Source organism: Ranitomeya variabilis, chromosome 7 (genome assembly GCF_051348905.1).
Source record: "Ranitomeya variabilis isolate aRanVar5 chromosome 7, aRanVar5.hap1, whole genome shotgun sequence".
Lineage (NCBI taxonomy): Eukaryota > Metazoa > Chordata > Amphibia > Anura > Dendrobatidae > Ranitomeya > Ranitomeya variabilis.
Window position 1 is genome coordinate 22,038,888 of NC_135238.1, and position 22,062 is coordinate 22,060,949.

General features: G+C 43.6%; 2 protein-coding genes across 2 annotated transcripts; one reads left to right on the forward strand and one right to left on the reverse strand.

Annotated features, from left to right (window-relative positions):
• Window positions 1–1,602: 1,602 nt before the first annotated feature.
• NPW (neuropeptide W) lies at window positions 1,603–10,046 on the forward strand. Its single transcript, XM_077273031.1, has 2 exons — window positions 1,603–2,358; window positions 9,338–10,046. Exons 1-2 carry the CDS (start codon window positions 1,603–1,605, stop codon window positions 9,500–9,502), a joined length of 921 nt encoding a protein of 306 aa, XP_077129146.1. The 3' UTR covers window positions 9,503–10,046.
• A 394-nt stretch (window positions 10,047–10,440) lies between these two features.
• LOC143786178 (astacin-like metalloendopeptidase) lies at window positions 10,441–21,636 on the reverse strand. Its single transcript, XM_077275467.1, has 12 exons — window positions 21,580–21,636; window positions 20,542–20,584; window positions 16,866–16,916; window positions 16,600–16,752; window positions 15,789–15,906; window positions 14,200–14,378; window positions 14,033–14,117; window positions 13,204–13,331; window positions 12,665–12,982; window positions 12,467–12,576; window positions 11,977–12,205; window positions 10,441–10,601 (listed from the first exon to the last, which is right to left on the reverse strand). Exons 1-12 carry the CDS (start codon window positions 21,634–21,636, stop codon window positions 10,597–10,599), a joined length of 1,476 nt encoding a protein of 491 aa, XP_077131582.1. The 3' UTR covers window positions 10,441–10,596.
• Between the last annotated feature and the right edge of the window lie 426 nt (window positions 21,637–22,062).

Genomic DNA, 22,062 nt, shown 5'->3' on the forward strand with positions numbered 1-22,062 from the left:
ATAATGACGCTGACACTTGGGGTACAGGATAATGACACTGACACTGGGGGTACAGGATAATGACGCTGACACTTGGGGTACAGGATAATGACACTGACACTGGGGGTACAGGATAATGACGCTGACACTTGGGGTACAGGATAATGACACTGACACTTGGGGTGCAGGATAGTGACGTGGGCACTCGGGGTACAGGATAATGGCACTGACGCTCGGGGTACAGGATAATGACACTGACACTCAGGGTACAGGATAATGACACTGACACTCGGGGTACAGGATAATGACACTGACACTCGGGGTACAGGATAATGACACTGACACTCGGGGTACAGGATAATGACACTGACACTCGGGGTACAGGATAATGACCCTGACACTTGGGGTACAGGATAATGACACTGACACTGGGGGTACAGGATAATGACACTGACACTTGGGGTGCAGGATAGTGACGCTGACACTGGGGGTACAGGATAATGACACTGACACTGGGGGTACAGGATAATGACACTGACACTTGGGGTACAGGATAATGACACTGACACTCGGGGTACAGGATAATGACGTGGACACTCGGGGTACAGGATAATGACACTGACACTCGGGGTACAGGATAATGATGCTGACACTCGGGGTACAGGATAATGACACTGACACTTGGGGTACAGGATAATGACACTGACACTCGGGGTACAGGATAATGACGCTGACACTTGGGGTACAGGATAATGACACTGACACTTGGGGTACAGGATAATGACACTGACACTGGGGGTACGGGATAATGACACTGACACTCGGGGTACAGGATAATGACACTGACACTGGGGGTACAGGATAATGACGCTGACACTCGGGGTACAGGATAATGACACTGACACTTGGGGTACAGGATAATGACACTGACACTCGGGGTACAGGATAATGACACTGACACTCGGGGTACAGGATAATGACACTGACACTTGGGGTACACGAGAAGAATACAATAATTGTGTAAGAAAAAAAACAAATCTTTCTATTCTTTTCATTTTCTTTGATGGTGAATTTTAACTTATTTTAACTAAAACTTTAAATAGTTTCTGATACTTTTTCTTGCACATTTTTGTTAATATAAATGATCACAATTTCCAATTAAATCCTTGCAAAAATATTCACGCCTGTGTCCAAGAGCAGTAACAGGAGATCTGGATAATGAGAATCTATGACCATGAAAACCCATACGACACGGACCCTCGCACTGATCAGATGTCACCCCTCACATCTGCACTAATGTGGGTAATGATATTTAATTGGGGTATAATAGGAGAACAAGGTACAAGTGAGTTCTCTGCATTATCCCCGTTCACTGGGCGACCCCCTCCTTGAGTGGTATCTCTGTGATGATGTGATGGCTCCCCCCCCATATATCTCTTTATATAGAGAGGAACCAGGGACTCAGTTACAGATCTGATACCAGGCTGAATAGAGGGGTGGAGGTGGCTCTTGTACAGAGGACACATCTGCCTATACTTCTCCTCATCTCATATGATTCTTGACCAGTCCAAGAGGACACTCACAACAATCTAAACTATTCCCGTGTTCTTCGACAAGTAGACGATGCGTTGGCTGATCAGCCCCATTGGTTGTTGGTTTCTAGGGCTCCTACTCCTCGCTGCACCCCATCCAGGGACATCCTGGTACAAGCACTCTGCCAGTCCCAGATACCACACCGTGGGCAGAGCCTTGGGACTCCTCATAGGGGTTCGTAGATCACCATACCTATGGAGAAGAGAAGTTAAAGTAGACCCTTGGCCAGTCATCCAGCAGGGGGAAGAAGAAGACAAAGGATTATTTCAAACCTCCAGGGGTGGGGAAAGAGCAGGGCTCCAGTTGTCCCCTGATCCAGGAGAGAAGATTTTAAAACTGATCCAAAAGAACAGGCTGAGGAGCCTTGAGGAGGAGCGAAGTCTTAATGATGTTCAGGATGGAAAGAGTCTGGAGCACAGATTTGGGCTGTACAATGATCTGGGAGAAGAGGAAAGTCTTGAAGAACAGAGCCAGATGAGCAGGTGCCCAGAGGAAGAGGAAAGAAGAAGCCCTGAGGAGACCATGTTGGTCAACATGGAGTCAGGAGAACAAAAGAGAAGCCCAGAAGAAACTTGGGTCACCACAGAGCCAGGGGAAATAGTTAGAAGTCTGGAAAGTGGACAGAGGAAGGTGAAGAACCAAGATAAGTATGTGAGGACCTTCCTAGAGTCCGGACCGGAGAGAAGGCCAAGTGGAGAAGACATCCTGTCCATGTTCCTTCACCTGCAGGAGGAGAACAGGTCACATCCCCAGCCATGGAGAACACCGACTGACAAAGATAAGCAGGTAACATAGCGTTAAAGTTTTAAAGTAGTTGTTTGAGGGAGTGAACAGGGTGACAACCAGTATGACCACATTAATGTCACCACCCAGCATGTCCTTTGCTACCGCCCTGCTCTCCCAGGCTCCTGAATAGTATATCTGCCTAGTTATGAGTTATGCAGTGACCCTTGTTTCCACCCTTCTTTTCCAGGCTCCTGAATTCCATATCTCCTTAGTTGTGCAGTGACCTTTGCTTCTACCTTTCTCTCCCAGACTCATGAATTACATATCTGCTTAGTTATGCAATGTCCTTTGCTTCCACCCTTCTCTCCCAGGCTCCTGAATTCCATATCTGCCTAGTTATGCAGTGACTTTTGCTTCTACCCTTCTTTTCCAGGCTCCTGAATTCCATATCTCCTTAGTTATGCAGTGACCTTTGCTTCCACCCTGCTCTCCCAGACACCTGAATTATATATCTGCTTAGTTATGCAGTGACCTTTGCTTCCACCCTGCTCTCCCAGACTCCTGAATTCCATATCTGCCTAGTTATGCAGTGACTTTTGTTTCCACCCTGCTCTCCCAGACTCCTGAATTACATATCTGCCTAGCTATGAAGTGACCTTTGTTTTCACCCTTCTTTTCCAGGCTCCTGAAATCTATATCTGCTTAGTTATGCAGTGACCTTTGCTTCCACCTTCCTCTCACAGACTCATGAATTACATATCTGCTTAGTTATGCAATGTCCTTTGCTTCCACCATGCTCTCCCAGAATCCTGAATTACATATCTTCTTAGTTATGCAGTGACCTTTGCTTCCACCCTGCTCTCCCAGGCTCCTAAATAGCATATCTGACTAGTTATGCAGTGACTTTTGTTTTCACCCTGCTCTCCCAGACTCCTGAATTACATATCTTAGTTATGCAGTGACCTTGGCTTCCACCCTGCTCTCCCAGACTCCTGAATTACATGTCTGCTTAGTCATTCAGTGGCCTTTGCTTCCACCCTGCTCTCCCAGACTCCTGAATTAGATAACTGCTTAGTTATGCAATGTCCTTTGCTTCCACCCTGCTCTCCCAGACTCCTGAATTCCATATCTGCCTAGTTATGCAGTGACTTTTGCTTCCACCCTGCTCTCCCAGACTCCTGAATTCCATATCTGCCTAGTTATGCAGTGACCTTTGCTTCCACCCTGCTCTCCCAGACTCCTGAATTCCATATCTGCCTAGTTATGCAGTGACTTTTGCTTCCACCCTGCTCTCCCAGACTCCTGAATTCCATATCTGCCTAGTTATGCAGTGACCTTTGCTTCCACCCTGCTCTCCCAGACTCCTGAATTCCATATATGCCAAGTTTTGCAGTGACCTTTGCTTCCATGCTGCTCTCCCAGACTCCTGAATTCCATATATGCCAAGTTTTGCAGTGACCATTGCTACTACCTTGCTCTTTCAGACTCTGATTTCAAACAGCTGTTCCTGAAGCATGTCTAACAAGGGACAGAATTGACTAAAAAGCGCCACTCTTCTACATAGGCTGTATCTGGTACTGCAGTATTAGCTTCAGCAGGACCTAGCTGCAATACCTGACTTCACCTCTAGACAAGGGTGGCGTTGCTTCTGGAAAACAATCTATTTAGTCCTTTACTAGATAGACATGCTTCTGAGAAAGCTGAGAGGAATCTATGAGTGTGTTTTATGAGGTCTATTGGGCTCAGATAAAGAAGGTAGCAGAGCTGAGTGTGTCCGATGCAGCAGAGCTGAGTGTGTCCGATGCAGCAGTGCTGAGTGTGTCCGATGCAGCAGAGCTGAATGTGTCCGATGCAGCAGAGCTGAATGTGTCCGATGCAGCAGAGCTGAGTGTGTCCGATGCAGCAGAGCTGAGTGTGTCCGATGCAGCAGAGCTGAGTGTGTCTGATGCAGCAGAGCTGAGTGTGTCCGATGCAGCAGAGCTGAGTGTGTCCGATGCAGCAGAGCTGAGTGTGTCCGATGCAGCAGAGCTGAGTGTGTCCGATGCAGCAGAGCTGAGTGTGTCCGATGCAGCAGAGCTGAGTGTGTCCGATGCAGCAGAGCTGAGTGTGTCCGATGCAGCAGAGCTGAGTGTGTCCGATGCAGCAGAGCTGAGTGTGTCCGATGCAGCAGAGCTGAGTGTGTCTGATGCAGCAGAGCTGAGTGTGTCCGATGCAGCAGAGCTGTTTGTTGGAGGATTAATATGTCGATGAGCTGAATGACAATACAGCTCTGCTATTTCTGGTTTGGACCAGTTTTGATACATCTGTTTGGTTCTTGTTTGTACCAATGTATTTTATGGCATATGATTAATTAATACGGCACATGAACTGCTTAGATATATAAAATAGGACATGATACAGTATTACACTGCATAAAGTACTTTTATAAGGAAAGCAAGGTAAAGTGGAACAGTGAGCAAGAGCACAGATTATATTGGGACAGTGAGAAAGTGTGATGACGATAATAAAGATATAATGAAGGAAGAATAGTGATATTGGTAAAAGGAGAAAGAACAGGAATGAGGCTGGTACAGTGAGTAAAAACAGAAATGTTATTGGTGTAGTGAGAAAAAAACATCATTATGCAAGTAGAAAATAAGAGCATGATTATACTGATGTAGTGGAAAGAAAAAATATAAATAAACAAAGAGGAAGAGCAGTGATAATGTTGGCACAGTGAGTAAGTGCAACAGTGACATCAGTACAGTAAGGTGCCTACAAATGATGATTGGCTAAGAATGGAAATATACAGTATTTTACCAACATATTGTAGATATTGGTAGAGCCAGAAAGCGTCTGTGATAGTAGTTCACTAAGAGCAGTTATATTAGTGGTACAATGAGGAGGGTAGTCATAAAGGAAAATTAGGTATTTGTTACTGGTGTTGATATGTAAGCACAAAGAAGGATACAGTGAGACTGGCTCAGCGAGGAACAGAAAAAATGACATGGGTGGTTGAGTGAAAAAAGCGTTTATATTAGTTATAAAATTATGAAAAGATAGTGATCACAATGAACATTGATAATATTGTTACCGTGAAGGGGTGCGTAACAATAATTGTACAATAGTAAAGAAGAGCTGTAATATAGGTACAGTGAGAAAGAGTACCATGACACAAATACAGTTAAATAACATAGTACACAGTGAGAAAGAGTACCCGTGTCACAAATACAGAGAACATACCTAAAATAGTAGCACAGTGAAGAAAAGCAGTAATATTTGTACAATGAGGAACACTACCTATAGAAATTGTACAGTAAGAAAAGATATGTAATAAACTTGTACAGTGACAATGAGCAGTAAAGTTGGTATGATGAGTAAGAGTATCAAGGAAGAGTATCTATGAAGTGGTTGAGTCAGGAATGATACCTATAAGTGTTACAGTGAGAGAAGAATTCATAATAATAGTCCAGTACAAATAACACTTATAGGAATGGTCCAGTAGGGAAGAAGAGTGATGTTGGTTCAGTGAGAAAGAGTATCTTTGTTAGTGATTTCATGAGAAATATAGAGGTCAAATGAAAAGCAATACCTACAAGTAATGCAGTGAGGGAATCTTTCATAGCCTTAGTCCAATAAGGAAGAGCACCTATAATAGTGGTTCAGTGAGGAAAACAGTGATTTTAGCACAGTAAGGAGCAGTACCCAAAATAGTAAGTGCAGTGAGGAAGAACACCAATAAAAGAAGTTTAGTGTTGAAGGGAAGCCAATGTAGTCCAGCTGAAAACTATCAATAACATTTGTCCAGTAACTATAATAGTGGTCCAGTGAGGAAAAGCATTCGTAAAAATAGAGCAGTAAGCAAGAAGACCTATTAAGTAATCCAGCGAGGAAGAACAATGTTGTTGGTACAAGTAAGGAAGAGTACCTAAATAGTGATACAATAAAAGCTGATTGATGAGGAAAAGTAGCTACAGACGTCCAATATTGATCCAGTGAGGAAAGGCACTCATAAAAGTTGTGCAGTATGAAAGAGTATTTTAAACAGTGGTCCAGTGGGTAAGAACAGCCATGTTGGAACAATGAGGCAAAGTACCTGTGTTAGTGAACTGATGAGACAAAGAATCAAGAAAAGATATTTGGTGAGTAAGAGCACTTACGGTAGCAGTCCTGTAGCATTGGTTCAGTGAGGAACAGTCTCATTAATACATGTGAATCAAATGTTCACAGCGTAGATAATAAATCACAGTTGCGCTGTAAATCACTGGTGCTGGATGAGCTGCGATACTTCATCACCAAGAAGCTTTAATAGATTTCTCTTAATAATCCTCCAGCAACAAGCTGCATACAGGCTGCAGAGTACCAGACGATGCACCAGGGAGCTCTGGATGTCCCTGACGTATCGTAATGGATGGCCTCTTTATACTGTGCCATAATGAGCTGCAGCGATCGCTGGAGACTTCTGTGAGATGATGAAACGATTAGTGTTACTGGAAACTATTTATCTCCTCATCCCAGAAATCTCCAGTGACACTATGAAGTCTGTGCGTCTTGTAGCTGTACAGAGCATGCTGGGACTTGTGGTACAGGCGTCATGTTATGTAATAGAATGTGTACATATTTAATACATTGCCATATTATGATACTGACATGCATTTACCGAAAGCATAGGGTCCCATAGCTAAGCAGAAAATGGTCCCCACACATACCCCATATTACTGTCCAACATACTAACATACTATATTATTATATAGGTCAGTGCTGCTTTTATCATAGCTCTAATCCCAAATTATACAATTCTGGGAACTGGCAGATACAGGAGCAGCACGGTGGCTCAGTGGTTAGCACTGCAGCATTACAGCACTGGGGTCCTGGGCTCAAATCCCACCAAGGACAACATCTGCAAGGAGTTTGTATGTTCCCCGTGTTTGCGTGGGTTTCCTCCCACACTCCAAAGACATACTGATAGGGAAAATAGATTGTGAGTCCCAATGGGGACAGTGATGATGTCTGTAAAGCGCTGTGCAATTAATACCGCTATATAAGTGAATTAAAAAAAAATAAAATAAATGCCACTTTGGAGCTCACTACATACACATTTATACAGCCACCACTGAGGGGAGCTCACAGGTCTATACAGTCATCACTAGAAGGAGCTCACAAAATAACTAAATACAGATTTATACAGACACCACTAGGGGGAGCTCACTGCATATAGATTTATAGAGCCACCACTAAAGGGAGCTCCATATTGATTTATAAAGCCACCACTAGATGGAGCTCACTGCATATTGATTTATATAGCCATCACTAGAGGGAGCGCCATTTTGATTCATAAAACCACCACTAGAGGGAGCTCATTGCATATAGATTTAGACAGCCACCACTAGAGGGAGCTCACTGCTTATAGATTTATACAGCCACCACTAGGGGGAGCTCACTACATACATATTTGTGCAGCCACCACTAAGAGGAGCTCACAGGTTTATACAGTCATCACTAGAAGGAGCTCGCTAAATAACTAAAAACAGAGTTATACAGCCACCACTAGGGGGAGCTCACTGTATATAGATTTATAGAGCCACCACTAGAGGGAGCTCACTACATACAGATTTATACATCCTCCAGTAGAGTGAACTCACTGCATATAGATTTGTACAGCCACCACTAGAGGGAGCTTACTGCATGTTGATTTATACAGCCACCACTAGAGGGAGCTTACTGCATGTTGATTTATACAGCCACTACTGGAAGGAGCTCACTGCATATAGATTTATACAGTCACCACTGGAGGGACCTCACTGCATATAGATTTATACAGCCACCAGTAGGTAGTGCTTCCTAAATACATATTTATACAGCCACCACTAAGGGGAACTCACAAATGTATACAGTCATCACTAGAAGGAGCTCGGTAAATAACTAAATACAGATTTATACAGCCACCACTAGGGGGAGCTCACTCTATGTGGATTTATACAGCTATCACTAAGGAGAGCTCACTGCATATAGATTTATACAACAACTAGAGTGAGCATAGTACATATAAATTTATACAGCCACCACTAGGGTGAGATTTCTACGTACAGGTTTATACAGTTACAACTAGGGGGAGCTCATTACATAAAGATTTATTTTGCCACCACTAGGGGGAGCTCACTAAATACAGATTTATACAACATCCACAAAGGGGAACTTACTACAAACAGATATAAACAGCCACCACTAGAGGGAGCTCAGTACATACAGCTTTATACAGTCACCACTAGAGGGAGCTCACTACATACAGCTTTATACAGTCACCACTAGAGGGAGCTCACTGCATACAGATATAAACAGCCACCATTAGGAGGAGCTCATTACATGCAGATTTATACAGTCACCACTAGGGGGAGCTCACTGCATACAGCTTTATACAGCCACCACTAGAGGGAGCTCACTGCATACAGATATAAACAGCCACCATTAGGAGGAGCTCATTACATGCAGATTTATACAGTCACCACTAGGGGGAGCTCACTGCATACAGCTTTATACAGCCACCACTAGAGGGAGCTCACTGCATACAGCTTTATACAGCCACCACTAGAGGGAACTCACTGCATACAGCTTTATACAGCCACCACTAGAGGGAGCTCACTACATACAGCTTTATACAGCCACCACTAGAGGGAACTCACTGCATACAGATATAAACAGCCACCATTAGGAGGAGCTCATTACATGCAGATTTATACAGTCATCACTAGGGGGAACTGTAAAATTCTTCATGCCGTAAAGCTTCTAATAGAAGCTGTAAGAAAATGCTATGTCTTCCACGATAGTTTGTTACAGTGTGTCAGCTTTGGGACCAACCTGCTCTGCTCATTTCCTAGACTGGTTACAATTGTATCAAGACTTACAGCAAAAGAAGTATTAGGTCTGTAGAGTGCTCCAGCTTCTGTTTGCAGACAAGAATGTTCTGTCATTACAGTAAGCAGAGGTATTGAAAAAAGGGATGAATTTGAAGCCAAAATATAAACAAGTATGTCATTTTTCCTACTTCTGTTTATCTTCACAGCCGATTTATTCCAACTCCAAGGCTGCTCAATGGATTAGCTGCGAAGACTTCAGATTGATCTCCTATAGAGTCCTGTGTAAAGCGAGACTACAATTCCTGTCTCATTCACAGCTACGGCCCGGCAGACCCAGGAATGAGGCAGAAGACCCCGCCGCCGATTTATGAACTCAAACCAAGAACGATTCAGACACATATTGATTCCAACCCTCATAAGGACTTCCCATCAACCATCTAAATGAGACCATTGCTCCCAGCGATCACAAGGACAGACGTCTGGAGCCCCATCATCTATAGTTCTGCTCCTCCAAGTCCACCTCGTGGCTCGCATCCAGTAATCCATACATCCACTAATACATTCCAGCATTGATCTCGATCTAATAAGTCACCAGCGGATCTGAAACTGTGTATTGTTTTGGCTTTTTCAACTAATGTTCCCTTAGACAATAAAGCTGTTTGGTTGTTTGTTCAGCACAATGCCCATATTGAATTTCTAAAAATAAAAAAAAAATCCATCACTATTTTGTTTTTTTCCATGTCCTAGTAGGTCGTAAATTCTAGACTGATTTCTGAATATATCTTCACAACTGTTCTGAGTTCAGGTTTCCTGCAAAGTTATAAAGTCACTGTGGTGTCAACAAAATAATATCACAAGGGAATATAAGAAACACTATAATGCATCGGATGAGAAAAATATACTATTTATCCCCACTCCGCCACACACACACCTTAGGGCCAATTCCAACTTGAAATATCCTATCGCCCCTCCAAAAAAAGAAATCCACGCAAAAATAAAATCTAGTGATTAAAACAAATAATACATACATAGCTATTCTAGGTGGGTGTCACCACTAGGGGGAGCTTCAGAGTTTACCGGCATACAACTTGTTGAATAAGTCAGTTTGTGGTAAGCTCCCCCTACTGGTGAATAATGTGAGTGCACTCTATATCTCTGCAGAAGAGTTGGAGCATTGTATCACAAGAGCAGAGCTCAAGGCACTAGAGATACAGTATATACAATAAATTCAGGTTGTACGGGCACCTGTAAGGGAATATCAGCACTAAAAACCCTTCCATGTGCAAATTCAAAGTAAAACTCAACACAAGTGATAAATATAATGTATTTTTATGTAAAAAAAAAAAGAACATCGACGATATAATGCATTAACAAGACAATGGCAGAATGATGTCAGGTCTCTTTTGTTGGTGTCGGAGTGATGCAGAAAATTTAGGATGTTCGGTGAACCTTTTCTTTCCATAGATTACACTGCAAGAAAACAAAAGCGAGGAAGTTAATGGAGATGACGCATTTCACAACAGGCATAAAGTCATGGCATGTGGGAGGGGGTACGACCTCTGGGACCCTCAATGATCCTGGTGTCCCCATCACCGTTTGTCCCGGTATGGAGTTTATTCCTCGCCACCCACTGTGATGGGAACTGCTGTCAAACGCTATTGAAGTGGAGGGTTCCCTGCAATATTGGGGGCCGAAGATATGAGAAAACCCTCACCCACTATAAAGTGATGCATCGAAAGTTTAGGAGATGGGAACACCCCTTTAAAGGTGTCCAGCAAGGAGGCATCTCTGCCAACAGTAAGCTGATTACTAGGGATCTTGCAGATGGAACCAAGAAAACTGATGGATCACGATAGAAGCTGCTTTGAGCTACTGTTAATAAAGACGAGGGCACCATGTTGGTTTGGACCATTCCTATGGGCTCCATCTGTTCTATAAATGTCAAAACAAACGAGGGGGTGAACCAAGGGTCAAATTGCCAATACCCTCCCATAGAGATGGTGCAAACTAGAAGGGTCGTCCTTAACCAGAATGGTAGATAGTGGTGGCAATAACCAGCACAAGGATGTAAACCCAAGTAGAAGAGTTTGTAGTGATGAGCGAACACACTCAGATAACGTGATATCCGAGCATCTTGGGCGTGCTCGAATAATATGTTCGAGTCCCCGCGGTTGCATGTTTTGTGGCTGTTAGACAGCTGCAACAAATGCAGGGGTTGCCTAACAAACAGGCAATTACCGCATGTGTTGTAGCTGTCTAACAGCTGCGAATCATGCAACCGCGGGGACTTGAACATATTAATCGAGCACGCCCCAGAGCCCGAGCACGTTCGCTCCTTATTAGTTGTCTGTCTTTAGGTCCCTGAAGCTAGGCAACCTAAAATTTAAAGAGATTGATCAGGACTTCGATACTGAGGGCCATTCCATATGATGGATCATTCTATAGACTGGTAATAGTTTGAAACCCTGGACCTCCACTGATCATCAGATCCTGGGTCGGCCGGACGTATTCAGTATACAGAGCCGGAACTGCACAGCTTCATGGAGTGGAGCTGAGCTGCTGTACCTGGGAACGGCCATTACACAGTGTATGGATATGTGGTGTTAAAGCTCTGCATTCTGTGTACTTCCGAGGGGTCGAACCCCCAATCTGATATTGATGATCTATCCTAACATCATAATCCTGTACAACCTCTTTAGAGGGATTGTACAAGACTACTAAAACATGGCTACTTTCTTTCACAAACAGTTCAGCATGTTTCCATCTTGTGCAAGCCCTTTTACAACTTCAACTCTGGAGAACCTTAGACACAGCTAAAACCAAATGATCCTCCAATTTGCCTCACCTCTTTGGTAGACCAGGCTAAATCCCCTCTTCTCAATACTTTGGTCACTCGTGAAGACAATCTGCATGGAGTTCGAATAGGAAATAATGGGTAATGGGAGATTCTGCCCGCAGAAATCCCTGAGCTGATACAGGACATCAAAATCCCTTCCGTTATAGATCCTCAGCTTGTCGTACTGGCAGTTAATACCATCGCCCTCAATGTTAAAATCTTTAAAGGTGATCCTGAACTGTAATGATAAAAGTAAAAAATGGAGTAAGTTTGATACAACTATGACCATTGAGACCCCCACTGCTCCCGGGAGTAAGTAGTCTCCATCCCCACCCTTATGGATAATGTCCCTACCATCCATATCCAATCAAATATGTCCAAGGATGCAATGGGTGGTGGGCAATGTTGATACCGTAGGTTAAGGGGTACTGTATTTGTCCCCTCTGATCTGGTAATTGGTGGAGGTCTTCAACAATGTATGGAAAGGTTGTGTCATTACCCGTTCAGTGGTGGTGATGTTCCAGTGACAGTAAGCATTACTAGGATAATTTTGGGGATAATTTGGAGATATTAAAGCTCCTTCTGGTCCTGTCAAGTTTCCTCCGCAACCTGGAAGAATAATAACAATGACTTATAAATCCTGGACAATATAAACGGATCAATATCTATGGTGACCATAAAGGAATGGTCTTCTTACCGGTCTGGAATGACATGTCAAGCCTGACATTAACCGTGGTGGTGGTTGTCCTCATTGTGGTTGATGTCATAGTGGTGGTTGTCCTTGTTGTGCTTGGAGTCATAGTGGTGGTCTTCCTCGTTGTGGTTGGTGTTGTAGTGGTGGTTGTCTTCATTGTGCTTGGGGTCATAGTGGTGGTCTTCCTTGTTGTGGTTGGTGTGGTAGTGATTCTGGTTGTAGTTGTAGTAGTAGATGCGGTGGTAGTAGTTTTGGTGGTGCTAGGAGTTCTTGTGCTGGTACTTTTGGTGGTGACAGGAGAGGTGACCTGGGTTGCGATCCCTATAAAAAATTATATTAGTAATTACTATTGATCATTATTGGCAATTACTTTTAAATAATTATACCATTTTTGGTCAGTGCTTCCATAGTTCTAATAACCTAGGGTCTTCCCACATATCAGGATGGGCAGGATGGGAGGTTGGTAAAATACCAGGACTTCCTCTTCGGAACTCAGGACTAATCACTAAAGAGCCACATTTAAGAAACAAGTGACTACTTACTGCAATTGTATAGACTGTTAATCTTTTTGATATCCAAATAGCTCATGGAGAACTGTTGTCCGAACTTCAAGCTACTGTTGAGAACAGCGACCAGGGTTGGTTCTATACCGTCTTTGGAGAAAGCCATACTGGAAGAGAACAAGAAGAAGGAAGGTGACGTGATCTAGACGGGAAATGTGTAACTCACATCAGTCCCGGTCCCCATTGCAGCTGCTAATCCATAATAAAGCTAATATCATAGGACACCCATTAACTAAACATGACTCAATGTGGAGGGAGCTTAGAGAACCTGGAGGAAGACTACAAACGCTACAGTTACCCATACACTTTAGATAGCTGTTCCCCGAAACCTCGCTTGGCCAACAGCTATTTCATTCCGACTCCCTATACACATAAACACTCATCTCAATGAGGGTAGTCAGACACTTTTAGTGGTGACTTACCTCCTGTGAGAACTAAAGAATCAGGCATGTCAAAAATATAACATGTCTGATCCTTATTTTACCCAACATTTGTCATCGGTGAAGAGTTGGGACATCTCATATACATGAGATGATCAGTCAGTCGAGCCGAATATGGCCACCTTTAGTGAAAATATATAAACTCCATGCATATTTTGGCTCCAAGGTCTGGGAAAATACTTTGGTTCCCCAGGAGATAAATTTATTCCATTCTCCCCATTGAAAATATGCAAAGCTGATCATGCATACCTATGGAGGAACCTCATGAGGAACCAGGAGAATAGCCAACAGGTATTTTAGGTATATGTGCAGCTTTACTTTTCGAAGTGCAGGCAATAAACCATAAATACATTGACTGGTAGACTTACTTTGGATAGTGCAAAATTGAGTCATAGTCATAGGCAGAAAGGTCTTTGTTGTAGGTGTCGACCATTTCAAAATTACTCCTAGCATCTGTAATGAGATGTTTAGGTTTTACTTAACCTTCATGTAGATTGTATCTTTAGAATGGATCTAATCATGTCAAGGAACGTACCGGACTGGATGTTATTCCACTCAACTTCTACATATTTATCTCGGTCACGTCTCACGTGCTCGTGGTTCAGACCTAAAGCATGAAGAACCTCATGTGTGATTATTCCTGACCAGACACATCCAGGCTTCTCCAGGGAGATGTACTGTACTCCACCAACACGACCTACTGACGACCAACACCTGCAAGAGAAGAGAAGAAGAAGATAAAAATAGTGCAGAATATGATAGGACATATAGATGAGATAAAATGTGGAATATAAGAGAAGTGATAGGTTCTCTAAAGACCTGGTGACGAGCCTTCAACTATGTATGAGTGACTCAATGCATCTATACCTTCGTCATCTAGGCATGCCACCAGCCAATGTGTTAGCTTCAAAGACTGACTGTGTGTTTCCCATCCTATTTTCTCATACAAATCAATATTAAACAACACCAAATCCGTATGGCTAGGTTATTGGTGACTTACTACTCCAACTCCATAACGCCCTTCATTGGTGACTTATTACGCCAAGGTCCATATCTCCAGGACATTGGTGACTTACTACACCAAGGTCAATATCTCCAAGATATTTATGAACTTACTACAGCAAAACTGTATCTCCAGGACACTGATGACTTGCTATGCCAACTCCATAATTCCAGGTCATTGGTGACTTACTGCCCCAAGGTCTATATCTCCAGGATATTCATGATTTACTACTCCAATGTCCATATCTCCAGGACATTGGTGGTTGACCACATCTAAGTCTATACTGATCCAGTATGGCTGAGACATCCCAATGACAACCCTCAAGGGCAGAGTGAGCCGAGGGCATTGGTTCAGTAGACACCACTCACATCACAAGAGATGCTTCTATAATGCTAATTGGTGCTCCTACGAATGTCAGAGGAAAATGCTTCTAATATTTACTTCATGCCTGTATTTATAGCATTTATAGGGGATGTCTAAAAGGAGAGTTCCTTGTTGAAGACCCTCATCCATTACAAAGAGCTGCAGAAAGCACCACTGATGTGCCCGGTATGTCCATGTCCAGATATCTCATTGTTTTCTATAGGAAAAGTGTAATACTTCAATACCCCTGTGGGGGCACTGCAGCAAAATTGAATACTTGTTGCTAGATTTGCTATGAATTGATTTTTTTTTTTTCACCATGAGAATAAAATAAAAAAAAATCTATGCAAGTTTGGTATTGCCATGACCGTATTGACCTGGAGAATCAAGTTGACAGGTCATTTATACAATACAACACACACACACAAAAAAAAAACAATGGCAGAATTGTGTTTAGTCACTGCAGGTTTACATTACACCACAGTGAGGGGCGCCATTTCAATTTTTCGCCCCTGGCAGCAGGAGAGCTTGGATCATCCCTATTCTAGCTGATCGATGGAAGTTCTAGTATCGTACATCTTATGATTGGCTCTGAAACCAGACCACCACAATAATAAGACCATGACCTCCTCAGAAAAAAAGCACAATACGTCCCAATGATGCCATGTCCGACATGAACCTGTACCTTTATTACAGCTTCGGCGCTGCACATATCTATCCGCACAACTTACGATGACTTTCCTTCCATCTGTACGTACCCTGTAGAAGCCACGAAGGTGATGTAGTCCGCCTCTGACGTCTTGGGCTTGAAGCGTATGCAGGTGGCATCCTCAATGTCACTAAGGGAGGCTTTAATTACGGTGGTGTCATAGGAATCTTGAAGAACACAGAAGAATTACGATATGCGCTGCCTCGAAACTGCCATCCACTTCTCCCTTTCACTTGCAAACCCAAAAATTTATATTAACCTATCCTTGATCCTAAGTCTAACCCTAACCTTAGTCCTAACCTTTAGAAAAAAAAAAATAAAAGCATAAAGACAGCTCTTAGTAATGAAAGAAGACAGTATTACATTCAATCCTGATTTTATTCATTAGCTGCTCAGCTTCTTTCATTTTATTCACTGCCTATGCAGAGCGCAACAGATGAGATGTGATTGTCATCGGCTGCTACGCCCTGCATAGGCAGCGATCGAGATGACAAAGCTCACTTCATTTTGCTGAGAAGTTTGTCATTACGGACGCAGCCTATGTAGCCATATTTCTGCATAGGTGGCACTGGGTAGGCACTAACTTCATTGCTGTAAGAAGCAGCGTTGATGTTTTAAAAGTGGGGGAAGAGGAAGGATGAAATTTTGCACCCCCTAGACTTTGGTGCCTGGGGCAACCGCCACTATGGTCATACCCATGCTACAATACGGGGTGCAGAAAAGCAGGTCTTGGGCTACGCAGGGGAGGATCATGGCCACAACCTCATACATATGATTACTCATATCCCATCTCTCACATATACGTGCACGGACTGGCCGGTATAAGGCATGGGGAACTCATATGGTGCCACCTATCTTACCGAAATCACTGGATATGGAGTAAGGGATATAGACAAATCCATCTTTAGAACTGGGCCATAGGCAGATACTCTTCGGACATAGATTAGCGCTTCTTCCAATGTTATAAGCAATGTCCAAGTTTTTAATTATAAATCTTCCAGTGAAGAAGGATCCTGAGGGGAATAAAACATGGCGGAAGTATATTAGCACGACAGAATGTTATCTCCGATATGGGGATATTTAATAAAAAGACTTCAAGAAAAAAATAAGATCCATTGATCCTTACCACTGCTGGCATTATAAATTCTGGCAAACCAGCTCAGATTTGTCCCAGTACCTATAAGAAAAAAAATGGAAACTTTTTGGAAATTATTAAGCGCTAAACCTGTGGCGGACAGTAGTAATTCTGCCCCATTCCAATAAAGGCTGTATAACAAGGGCGGCAGTGAGCTCCCCCTAGTGGCTGTTGTCGGCAGACAGAATGTTATAGGGAAAATGATACTGTTATACTGTTTATAGGGACAGTGTTCTGACACTGTTTATGGGGCCAAGATACCAAGACAGGGGATTTACATGGTTTGTTACATCCATTGATCCTTGACTGGAAGTTCAGCTAAGTAAATCCACTTTCCTGGTATTTTGACATATTGAATCCTTGTGGATGCTGCAGCAGCTGATATTAGATGCCGTGCAGTGGTTGTGTCACACACGACCCTATCAGGTGAGCATACAGGTTTACCAATCCTACCTGACTTGGATAAGTCCCCATTTGCTCTATGTTCCCTTTTAGCATCACTGTGTATGGGAGCACTCTTCTGGCACTGTTTATGTGGGACCACTCTTCCGGCACTATTTATGGACAGTATTTTAGCTTCACCGTTTATAGGGGAGCACCCTCATGGTGCCATTAATGGGGAGCACTCTTCCGGCACAGTTATGGGGAGCATTCGGCTGGTACAGTTTATGTAGGAGAACTCTGCTAGTACTTTTTATAGGGAAGCACTTTCTTGACATTGTTTATGGGAGCACTCTTCCGGCAATGTTTATGGGGAGCACTCTTCCGGCACTGTTTATGGGGAGCACTCTTCCAGCACTATTTATGGGGAGCACTCTTCCGGCACTGTTTATGGGGAGCACTCTTCCGGCACTGTTTATGGGGAGCACTCTTCCAGTACTATTTATGGGGAGCACTCTTCCGGCACTGTTTATGGGGAGCACTCTTCCAGCACTGTTTATGGGGAGCACTCTTCCGGCAATGTTTATGGGGAGCACTCTTCCAGCACTATTTATGGGGCGCACTCTTCCGGCAATGTTTATGGGAAGCAGTCTTCCAGCACTATTTATGGGGAGCACTCTTCCAGCACTATTTATGGGAAGCACTCTTCCAGCACTGTTTATGGGGAACACTCTTCCAGCAATGTTTATGGGAAGCAGTCTTCCAGCACTATTTATGGGGAGCACTCTTCCAGCACTATTTATGGGGAGCACTCTTCCGGCACTGTTTATGGGGAGCACTCTTCCAGCACTATTTATGGGGAGCACTCTTCCGGCACTGTTTATGGGGAGTACTCTTCCAGCACTATTTATGGGGAGCACTCTTCCAGCACTGTTTATGGGGAGCACTCTTCCGGCAATGTTTATGGGGAGCACTCTTCCAGCACTATTTATGGGGCGCACTCTTCCAGCAATGTTTATGGGAAGCAGTCTTCCAGCACTATTTATGGGGAGCACTCTTCCAGCACTGTTTATGAGGAGCACTCTTCCAGCACTATTTATGGGAAGCACTCTTCCAGCACTATTTATGGGGAGCACTCTTCCGGCAATGTTTATGGGGAGCACTCTTCCGGCAATGTTTATGGGAAGCAGTCTTCCAGCACTATTTATGGGGAGCACTCTTCCGGCACTGTTTATGGGGAGCACTCTTCCAGCACTATTTATGGGGAGCACTCTTCCGGCACTGTTTATGGGGAGTACTCTTCCAGCACTATTTATGGGGAGCACTCTTCCAGCACTGTTTATGGGGAGCACTCTTCCGGCAATGTTTATGGGGAGCACTCTTCCAGCACTATTTATGGGGCGCACTCTTCCAGCAATGTTTATGGGAAGCAGTCTTCCAGCACTATTTATGGGGAGCACTCTTCCAGCACTGTTTATGAGGAGCACTCTTCCAGCACTATTTATGGGAAGCACTCTTCCAGCACTGTTTATGGGGAGCACTCTTCCGGCAATGTTTATGGGAAGCACTCTTCCGGCACTGTTTATGGGGAGCACTCTTCCAGCACTATTTATGGGGAGCACTCTTCCAGCACTGTTTATGGGGAGCACTCTTACGGCACTGTTTATGGGGAGCACTCTTCTGGCACTGTTTATGGGGAGTACTCTTCCAGCACTGTTTATGGGAGCACTCTTCCAGCACTGTTTATGGGGAGTACTCTTCTGGCACTGTTTATGGGGAGAACTCTTCCGGCACTGTTTATGGGGAGCACTCTTCCGGCACTGTTTATGGGGAGCACTCTTACGACGCTGTTTATGGGGAGCACTCTTACGACGCTGTTTATGGGGAGCACTCTTACGACACTGTTTATGGGGAGCATTCTGCTGGTACAGTTTATGGGAAGCACTCTTCTGGCACTGTTTATGGGGAGCACTCTTACGACACTGTTTATGGGGAGCACTCTTACGGCACTGTTTATGGGGAGCATTCTGCTGGTACAGTTTATGGGGAGCACTCTTCTGGCACTGTTTATGGGGAGCACTCTTCTGGCACTGTTTATGGGGAGCACTCTTCTGGCACTGTTTATGGGGAGCACTCTTACGGCACTGTTTATGGGGAGCACTCTTACGGCACTGTTTATGGGGAGCACTCTTACGGCACTGTTTATGGGGAGCACTCTTACGGCACTGTTTATGGGGAGCATTCTGCTGATACAGTTTACGTAGGAGAACTCTGCCAGTACTTTTTATAGGGAAGCACTTTCTTGACATTGTTTATGGGGGGCACTCTACCGTCACTAGTTATGTGGAAGAAATCTTCTGACACTGTTTATAGAGCGCACTCTGTCTACCCTGATAATGAGGGGCCACATTGCTAGCACCGATTATGAGGAGCACTCTGCTGTCACTGTTTGCAGGGTTGTTAGAGGGGGCACTAGCTGGCTCTGTATATTCGTCTTTCTGTTGGTACCTTAGCTGTGATATACACCTATGTGGACATGGTAGGTAATTATGGGTGGGGTCCACGTAGGTCATTATTTTGTAGGACATACAGGTATGATGCATGCATAAACCAATAAGTCACATGGATTAATTTATGCTTGTAGGGGCCATATATTAGCCCAATATATGCAGAACATTTCTGCTATTGCCTGATTGTCTAATTATGTGACACTTTCATTAACATTTTATACAATCGGATCATTATCTTCAAACTAATTATTGCTCAGGATGTGCTAAATATAAACCGGAATGTCAAACATAAGATATAAAGAAGCCGTAGTGACGCTTCCCGACGCTGCACTGTATATAGGGGTGAGGGGGATACAACTTCATACAATGCTTGAAAAATAAACAATGCAATAGCGCCACCTAGGGCAGAAATAAGTCATTTGTGCTTAAAATAATAACAATGTAATTATTTTTACATTTTTAACATTTAATATTAAGAATCTATCAAGGCCGAAGTCAGAATATGAAGATGTTTGGGCAGCTGAGGACATCACTTAAGCTCTACACGTAGTGAAGGCACCCATGTCTTACTGCTGCTTAACCGCATAGATGCTGCTGTTAATTGTGGCAATAGCATTTAAGAGGTTGGAAATGAGGTGGGATGTTCTTTCTGAAGGCCCTAGAGTCTGCCATGTTTTTACAACTATGAAGCCCAGGTATAAACCTACAATATTGGAGTGTACAAGCAATTGTAGGTTCAAGTCCCCCTAGGGGGACCAGTAAACAGCAACACTTACCAGGCGTGTTCTCTGTGTCTCTTCTCTTCCTTTGAAGCAATATCTGTGAACACATAATAATACCAATACTATCAAGACAGTCGGAGAAAGGGAACAGAGATGATAAAGTTAAATGTGATTAGGCATATGGAGATAATCGGCTTCTTGGCATATCTTATGTCACCCTCCGCAAGGAGAAACGATACTTTTTGGATCCCGGTCAGACGCCTCTCAATCAGCCAAACCAGATCTCCACTTTACATTAATGAGGGGCAATACCCCGAAACACAGTGTCTGCAAATTGAGATTCTGGTTTGGCTTCTATCCTAAGTCATATGACGAGGCTCGTTAAAGGGTCGACATTGACTGTTAGGATTGCTACTTCCAATAGGTGGCACTAGAGTTCTAGTCCTCTTCCTCTCTGAAGAGACAATTGACATATCTTATGCCGCTTATCTTACAGAGGATAGGTTAAAAAGCTGACATATCCAATACGTGTTATCTTTGCCGGGTATTACCTGTAGGCACAAATTAGTGGCAAACTGGCATGTGAATTTTATGGAAAGAGGGACATAACTGCTTGTCTAAGGAATAACAGAGGCCAAAGCCCCCCTGTACACAATAGGTCACACTCATTCAGCCGGTTTCTCTGGCGGGGGCTTATCTCTTAGAGAATGAAAGAATTGGCAGTCTGAAATCGGATGTGCCGGATCCTTATCTCCCCCCAATATCATCTATCAGGAGAGAGTCAGGGGGCCTTACGTATTACACATTAGCTTATTATGTATGGGGGTCTTTAGACAAATAATCATAACCTACTCTTGTTTCACCTGTCCCTGTAGACATAAGATAGCTGTGAGCATGGTAGAAGCCAAAAGAGAGAAGAGGGAAACAAAAGATCTATCCAATATATGAGAGTTCTTCCTGAGGAGAACCATCGAGCTGTCCTCAAAAACATCAGAGCTTTGGTGGAATCGATCAGAATGAAAAAGTGGAACACAAGCCAAAATCTCATGTACGTAATAAAATTTTATATCGCCAGTTCCAATAAATTCTTACCGGGTATGGAACAGCTAAACCCATACAGCCGAGGGCGACCAGCAGGAGACTCCTCATTGTGTTGATGATGAAGCTCTTGAGATATCTGCACAACTTCTTCAGCGATTATGAGTCCATTGGATATCTTGGCCTTGCTGAACTCCTTATATACCCCACCATACCTCCACTTTCATGCTATTCTTGTTTAACAACAGACCTTGGCGACTTATTTTGTTATCAATGATAACCACCGAGATAGACTCCTCTGCATCCTGTAATTAGACCCTTCTGCAGGTGGATTTGTCAGCGCCTCATGGACTCCATCACAGCCCAAAGTAGGCAATAGTTTAAGATAAAGCTGCCCCCAAGCTTTTTATTATGGTCTCACCTAGAGGTGCTAATTTCAGGGAGTGCTAATTGTGAAGCGTTACTAACAAATTGCCAAAGGCAAATAATCCCTAACTAAAGACCATAAAATGTAACTAAGATAAGAAACCAGATTGT

Excerpts from the sequence above, each read along its gene's own strand:
- LOC143786178 (XM_077275467.1), bottom strand. The coding sequence starts at position 21,636 with ATGAGGAGTCTCCTGCTGGTCGCCCTCGGCTGTATGGGTTTAGCTGTT. Across the intron at positions 16,917-20,541 it reads AGACACAGAGAACACGCCTG|GTACTGGGACAAATCTGAGC; the intron begins GTAAGTGTTGCT and ends TTTTTCTTATAG. Across the intron at positions 14,118-14,199 it reads GTGGAATAACATCCAGTCCG|ATGCTAGGAGTAATTTTGAA; the intron begins GTACGTTCCTTG and ends ATCTCATTACAG.
- NPW (XM_077273031.1), top strand. The coding sequence starts at position 1,603 with ATGCGTTGGCTGATCAGCCCCATTGGTTGTTGGTTTCTAGGGCTCCTA. Across the intron at positions 2,359-9,337 it reads CGACTGACAAAGATAAGCAG|CCGATTTATTCCAACTCCAA; the intron begins GTAACATAGCGT and ends TTATCTTCACAG.